At 43.2% G+C, this 7,500-nt stretch overlaps 1 protein-coding gene across 1 annotated transcript in view; it reads right to left on the reverse strand.

Annotated features, from left to right (window-relative positions):
- The window catches only part of lama2 (laminin, alpha 2), a 95,423-nt gene that overhangs the window by 58,208 nt on the left and 29,715 nt on the right, over positions 1–7,500 (reverse strand). Inside the window, 4 exon segments of the mRNA XM_046873802.1 lie at positions 852–969; positions 1,109–1,198; positions 2,281–2,460; positions 5,204–5,446. Coding sequence (XP_046729758.1) covers positions 852–969; positions 1,109–1,198; positions 2,281–2,460; positions 5,204–5,446 — 631 coding nt within the window.

Here is a 7,500-nt window from a genome sequence, read left to right on the forward strand (position 1 = left end):
ACTGCTGGGCCCCTGAGAATGGCCCTCAGTGTAAATAAATTAGAACATTCAATGGGGATTGAGATTCCATTTGGATCAGATGATTTACATTTACATTTACATTTGTGGCATTTAGCAGATGCCCTTATCCAGAGCGACGTACAAAAGTGCTTTGAGTCTCCAGTAATGAATAAATCTACACTGGTACGCAAGATTACAAACTTAATATAAATATAACTCAAATTCTACAAACTTGGAAAGTGCTAATTTAAGTATTTCAGGAAGAGGTAGGTTTTCAGTCGTCGTTTGAAGATAATCAGGGACTCTGCTGTACGGACATCTAGGGGAAGTTCATTCCACCAGATTTAGCATTTTAGCTACCACTAGGATCTACATTTTCACATCACACTAAAAATTGGTTCCTTGTAGTCCTGTTATGATGCTCATTATTCTTTGGAGTGTCGTTTGGTCCTGCTGAAGTCCTGCAGAAATTCCACTATATGGCAAAACGTTATGAGAAGATGTTCCACTAGACGTCATGGAGGTTTGTACTGCATTTATTCCGACACAAAGATGTCTGGGTCTGGGGTGTCGTTCCAACAGCTTCTAACTCATGGAACGCAGCTCTCCATGGAGCTGGCTGCATGGAACAGGTTCGGATCTCCTGGTCTGACAGCAGGAAAATTACATTCTCAAGCATCTAAAGCTATCCTGTACACTTGGACACTTTCAGGTTTGTGGGGACATTTTTGGAGAAGTTCTTTGCCTGGAGAAGTCAGATGTTCTGATACTTTTGTGACATATGTATGTATAAACAAAATACTATTCAGAATGGGTTTTTTCAATGAGGTGAAGGTTTTTTTGGTTCTTACTCTCACAGACGTGGCGTGTGAGGAAGGTTCCAGCCATCCAGGGCTTCTGGTTGTAACCAGGACAGCATCGGTCGCAGCTTTCTCCACACGTGTTGTGCTCACACTCACAGCTCAGTTTCTGGTGAACAACAACAAGAACCCAAAACAACAAAGTATCAGACTACAACCTGACTGAACGACGGGGACAGGACGTTAACCAGGACACAAAACGTGGCGTTAGATGGACGAATAAACCCCTGGGATATGTGGTGCTGCACCTTGGTGTTGGGGTTGAGGGGACAGGCTTTGGCGTGACCGTAGCAGATGCACATCCCTCCGACCGAGATGTCCTTAATGGAGTAATAATACTGCAGAGGAGACACACAACATGTTCGTGAAGACATCAGAGGGGTTTATAAGGACACGAATTTTGAACCGTGTGTGTGTGTGTGTGTGTGTGTAAGGCTTAATGAGATGATATGTTGTACTATGAAGTGGTAAAAAAAAGGTATATTTAAAGCAGCTTACTGTTCTCCTGGTTCTGGCCACGCCTACTTTCTGTAAATTGAAAGGCTCAGTGGCCACGCCTTCTTCATACCCAAAACATGCTCTCTATACTGGGACTTAGAGACAGTTAGGCCACGCTCTAGGGAAAGTCACGCCTACTTTATTGCTACAGACAGAGGCCACACCTACTTTACTGACACAAACACTAAGATGCCACGCCTCCTTCTTTAAATCTGACACTCAGATGCCACGCCTCCTACTTTAAATCTGACACAATTAGGTCACACCTCCTTCTTTATCTCTGACACACATATGCCACGCCTCCTTTAAATCTGACACAATTAGGTCACACCTCCTTCTTTAAATCTGACACTCAGATGCCATGCCTCCTTTTTTTAATGACACTCAGATGCCACGCCTCCTTGTTTAAATCTGACACTCCAATGCCACGCCTCCTTTTTTAATCTGACACTCAGATGCCACGCCTCCTTTTTTAATCTGACACTCAGATGCCACGCCTCCTTTTTTTAATCTGACACTCAGATGCCATGCCTCCTTTAAATCTGACACTCAGATGCCACGCCTCCATTTTTTAATCTGACACTTAGATGCCACGCCTCCTGGATCTAACACACATATGCCACACCTCCTTCTTTAACTCTTACACACACTAACCCTTTTCTTTTTCTTATTTTCTCTATCCCCTTTTTCTTTCTCTCATTCACATGTCAGTCCACATTTTAAACTGTGTGTGTGTGTGTGTGTGTGTGTGTGTGTGTGTGTGTGTGTGTGTGTGTGTGTGTGAGCAGAAGGATTCGATTTCTTAATTACTGCCTTTAATTAAAGTCCATCTGCTTCCACAGTCCACACGATGGCCTTGATGGACACAACCAGGTGTGTGTGTGTGTGTGTGCGTGTGTGTGTGTGTGTGACTGGTACACACCCGTCTGGTGACGATGGGGTCGACGGACTGGGGGTCGTTCTGAGCCAAGGTCATGAGGTCGGCGTTCAGCGTCCGTATCCGTAGAAACCGGAGGCGGATGTAGCGCGCGGAGGTGAAGCTGAGCAGAGTCGGAGACGGATCTTCAGCGCTCGGACGCCCGTTAATCAGAGACGTGTGGATCTGGAGGAGAAGAAAAGACACGTTCAACAAACATCAAGAGACGTTCACAAACCTGACCGAATGCATGGGACACAAAAAAAAAGGTCTCTCTCCAAAAGTATCGGGACACCTGCCTTCTCCAGCCAGATTTTTTGCTTCTTCACCAGAATGTTCTCAAATGTTCTCACAAACCTGGAGTAACACAGGATGCACAAAATCATCCCTCGACTCAAACTAGAAGACTCCAGGCGTTGTTCCAGGATGGCCCAAGCTGCACAAGATGAAGATCTGCTTTCCATCAGTTGGAAGATCTCCTGCTCAATCCACCTCCATCAGTACCTGACCGAACATATTAACACCCTTGTGGCTGAATGAGCATTTATCTCCAACAAGATCTCCTCAACATCTCCACCAGATCTCAACAAAATCTAGATTTTTCCTCAAGTTGCACAAACTAGCCACAAGATCTCCTCAAGATTTCCATAATATGTTCTGAAAATCTCCACAAAATCTCAATATCTCCTCCAAATCTCCACAAGATCTCCAGAAGATATCCTCAAGATCTTTACAAGATTTCCTCAAAATCTCTGGATGTTTAAAAAGCACAAGAGTTTGGGTGTCCACAAGCTTTTGGTCATACAATTTAATATCTGTGTGTGTGTGTGTGTGTGTGTGTGTGTGTGTGTGTGTGTGTGTGTTCATTTCAAATAGTTTGTATAACCAAAATAATTAATATTATAACATTACTATTACTTCTGGTCTGAGAACTAATCTCTCTCTCTCTCTCTCTCACACACACACACACACACACACACACACACACACACACACACACAGTCGTTTTTGCCTATTCGGCTCTTTCTTTGTTGTCATTTCCTTGTCCCTGCATCCCCCGAGTCTTTATCATTAAAAAGCCGTGTTCCTTCACTCGCTCCGAGAGAAAAACGAGACAAAAATGAGAAAAGAATAAAATTAACAATTCCTGGCATCGCGTTTGTTCTTCTTCCTCCTCTTCTCCATCTTCTTTCCCTTCTTCATCTCCTTGACGTGTGTGTTGTGGGTAATGTTTCCCCAAGCAGCCCCACTTCAGTTCAGTGAAACAAAAAGACGTCACAAAGTCAAAGAGAAACCTGAGCCTTTAGATACAGGAGTGAGACGGAACGAGACGTCCGACGTGTATTCGTCCATGGAGGTTTCATTTGTCCTCCAGGACAGGAACAGTGAAGATAGAACACGATCATGATGGTGTTTTGATGGATAATGATGGAGTTTTAATGAAAAATGATGGTGTTTAATGGAGAATGATGGTGTTTGATGGAGAATGATGGCGTTTGATGGAGAATGATGGTGTTTAATGGAGAATGATGGTGTTTAATGGAGAATGATGGTGTTTGATGGAGAATGATGGTGTTTGATGGAGAATGTTGGTGTTTGATGGAGAATGATGGTGTTTGATGGAGAATGATGGTGTTTGATGGAGAATGTTGGTGTTTGATGGAGAATGTTGGTGTTTGATGGAGAATGATGGTGTTTGATGGAGAATGATGGTGTTTGATGGAGAATGATGGCGTTTGATGGAGAATGTTGGTGTTTGATGGGGAATGTTGGTGTTTGATGGAGAATGATGGTGTTTGATGAGAATGTTGGTGTTTGATGGAGAATGTTGGTGTTTGATGGAGAATGATGTTTGATGGAGAATGTTGGTGTTTGATGGAGAATGGTGTTTGATGGAGAATGATGGTGTTTGATGGAGAATGTTGGTGTTTGATGGAGAATGGTGTTTGATGGAGAATGATGGTGTTTGATGGAGAATGATGGTGTTTGATGGAGAATGTTGGTGTTTGATGGAGAATGTTGGTGTTTGATGGAGAATGATGGTGTTTGATGGAGAATGATGGTGTTTGATGGAGAATGATGGTGTTTGATGGAGAATGTTGGTGTTTGATGGGGAATGTTGGTGTTTGATGGAGAATGATGGTGTTTGATGAAGAATGTTGGTGTTTGATGGAGAATGTTGGTGTTTGATGGAGAATGATGGTGTTTGATGGAGAATGTTGGTGTTTGATGGAGAATGTTGGTGTTTGATGGAGAATGATGGTGTTTGATGGAGAATGTTGGTGTTTGATGGAGAATGTTGGTGTTTGATGGAGAATGTTGGTGTTTGATGGAGAATGATGGTGTTTGATGGAGAATGATGGTGTTTGATGGAGAATGTTGGTGTTTGATGGAGAATGTTGGTGTTTGATGGAGAATGATGGTGTTTGATGGAGAATGTTGGTGTTTGATGGAGAATGATGGTGTTTGATGGAGAATGATGGCGTTTGATGGAGAATGTTGGTGTTTGATGGAGAATGTTGGTGTTTGATGGAGAATGATGGTGTTTGATGGAGAATGTTGGTGTTTGATGGAGAATGTTGGTGTTTGATGGAGAATGATGGTGTTTGATGGAGAATGTTGGTGTTTGATGGAGAATGATGGTGTTTGATGGAGAATGATGGTGTTTGATGGAGAATGATGGTGTTTGATGGAGAATGATGTGTTTGATGGAGAATGATGGTGTTTGATGGAGAATGATGGTGTTTGATGGAGAATGATGGTGTTTGATGGAGAATGATTGGTGTTTGATGGTGATCTGATTTGCATTTAATCTACGACCGGACCAGAAGGTGGTGAGTTTAAATCCCAGACCTAAAGACCCTTCTTTAACCCTCAGCACATCTCAGCCTGGTGAAACCCTTCGTGCAGTAATGTGATGTCTCCTCACCTCTCCGTTCTCCAGCGGGTGGATTTTGGAGTAAAATGATGTACAGATGACCTCATCGTCATGCTTGTATGCTGGTGGTCCGGTTCTTGGGATGATGTTGAAGCGAGTGATGCACTCTGTATCTGTGATGGCGAAGTACTGCCATGGCGTGAAGGTTTCTCCATCCAAAGATCGTTCCAGGACCCAGTTTCCAGGCCGAGGAGAATTTGCAGCCTTCAGGATGACGTATGCGATCTGGAACACCTGGAGAACAAACACACACCATGTGAAAACATTTCAATCCACAATCTTTCATTCCTTCCTTCCTTCTCCTTTCTTTCTTTTTTCAATAGTTTCCTTCTCTCTCTGTCTCTCTCTCTCTCTCTCGCTTTCTCTCTCTCTCTCTCTCGCTCTCTCTCTCTCTCTCTCTCTCTCTCTCTCTCTCTCTCTCTATTCAGCAAAGGAACACCTGCAGGCCCAAAGAGGTGATGGACTTACTGTGTGTGTGTGTGTGTGTGTGTGTGTGTGTGTGTGTGTGTGTGTGTGTGTGTGTGTGTGATGGGGATCCTGTAACATGCTGCTTCAGGGCACAGTGACATTCTGGTCAGCTTTTAAAAAGAGAAAAAGAAAAAAGGAGAAAAAAATTGAGTGAATAAAACCTCTGAGTACAAGAATGATAGAGCACCAACCTCTCTCTCTCTCTCTCTCTCTCTCTCTCTCTCTCTCTCCCTCTCTCTCTCTCTCCCTCTCCCCACCTCCTCTCTCTCTCTCTCTCTCTCTCTCTCTCTCTCTCTCTCTATCTATCTGTTTACCAACCATGTTTTTCATTTGTTCATTTGTCTGTAAATCTGTGTTTCTTTATCTGTCTGTCTGTGTTTTTCTTTCCTTCCATCTATTTTTCCTCTCCAGCGCCCTCTATATTTATTTGTATATATTTTTTTATTTTTATCACTCTATCTCCACTCTATCCCCCCGTCTGTCTGTCTGTCTGTCTGTCTGTCTGCCTGTCTGTCTGTCTGCCTGTCTGTCTGTCTGTCTGTCTGAAACAGAGTCAGGGTTGTAATTTTATAATTTTTCTTATTTTTTCGTTTCTAAAAGAATCTGATAAATCAAAAATGAAATGAAAGTGGTGAAAAATAGAGTTTGATAGAAAAAAAGAAGGTGGATGAATAAATGAACAGCTGGCAGCAGCTGGGCCGCGAGTTTCCTGTTTCAGGACGAGGGGAAAAAAAACACTTGCACATCCGAGAGGAGACGCCTGAACCTCTCGCCCGGAGCGCTGAGAAAAGAAAAAAAACACTCGCAACTACATCCATTTTTTATCGCAACGATTTTCTGTTTAAAAAAAAAGAAAAGACGTGTATAAACACGGCTCACTTTTTCACCACTTCCTGTTCGTCTCCATGGAAACCGCATGCCGACGCTAAAATAACCACGAAACGTCCTGAAAGGTTTGTGTCATCACGTGACATCGTGTAGAAAGAAAGAAAGGAAGAACAGCAAAAAAAAAGTTTGAAAGTAGAAAAGATAAAATGATGGACAGACGGAAAGACGAGCGGCCAGACGGACAGACGGCCAGACAGACACTCACAGGCTTTTTTTCGTTTTATTGTTTAATGCACATCACATCTGAATTTGTGAAGCAAACTTAAATTAATCTACGCCTATGGAAATAGAGTGTGTGTGTGTGTGTGTGTGTGTGTGTGTGTGTTTATGGTTTTTTGGGCTACAGGCTACACAGAATCGAGACTAATGACCCTGTACCGCCATCCACAGCACACGAGAGCGGAACAGACACATTTAATGACTCTGTGTGTGTGTGTGTGTGTGTATGTGTGTGTGTGTGTGTGTGTGTGTGTGTGTGTGTCTGTGCGTGTGTGCGCGTGTGCGCGTGTGATTATTCGAATTTCCACCCTGCCGTCAGCCGGAGGATAACGAGGGCCGCTGATGTCACGGCCCATAACTTGCATTATGCCTAAAAAGGATTTGATTTCATTGAAATAGGACACACACACACACACACACACACACACACACACACACACACACACACACACACACACACTGTTCAACTGCTAAACGCTGGCTCCTGATTGGTCGTGAGGAGTTCTGTGCTCTGATTGGTCAACAGGAGCTCTGTGCAGTGGAACAAAAATGGAAGGAGACTCCAGTGTCAATGCTGCAGAATGAAGTGCTGAGTGAATCATATACTAGGTTGACTCCTGAGTCAGTATGAGTCAATGAGTTAATATGAGTCTGAATCGTATTTGAGGTTGAATCTTAAATCAGGATGAGTCAGTATGAGTCAGTATGATTTA

This window comes from Silurus meridionalis, chromosome 18, assembly GCF_014805685.1.
Source record: "Silurus meridionalis isolate SWU-2019-XX chromosome 18, ASM1480568v1, whole genome shotgun sequence".
Taxonomy (NCBI): domain Eukaryota; kingdom Metazoa; phylum Chordata; class Actinopteri; order Siluriformes; family Siluridae; genus Silurus; species Silurus meridionalis.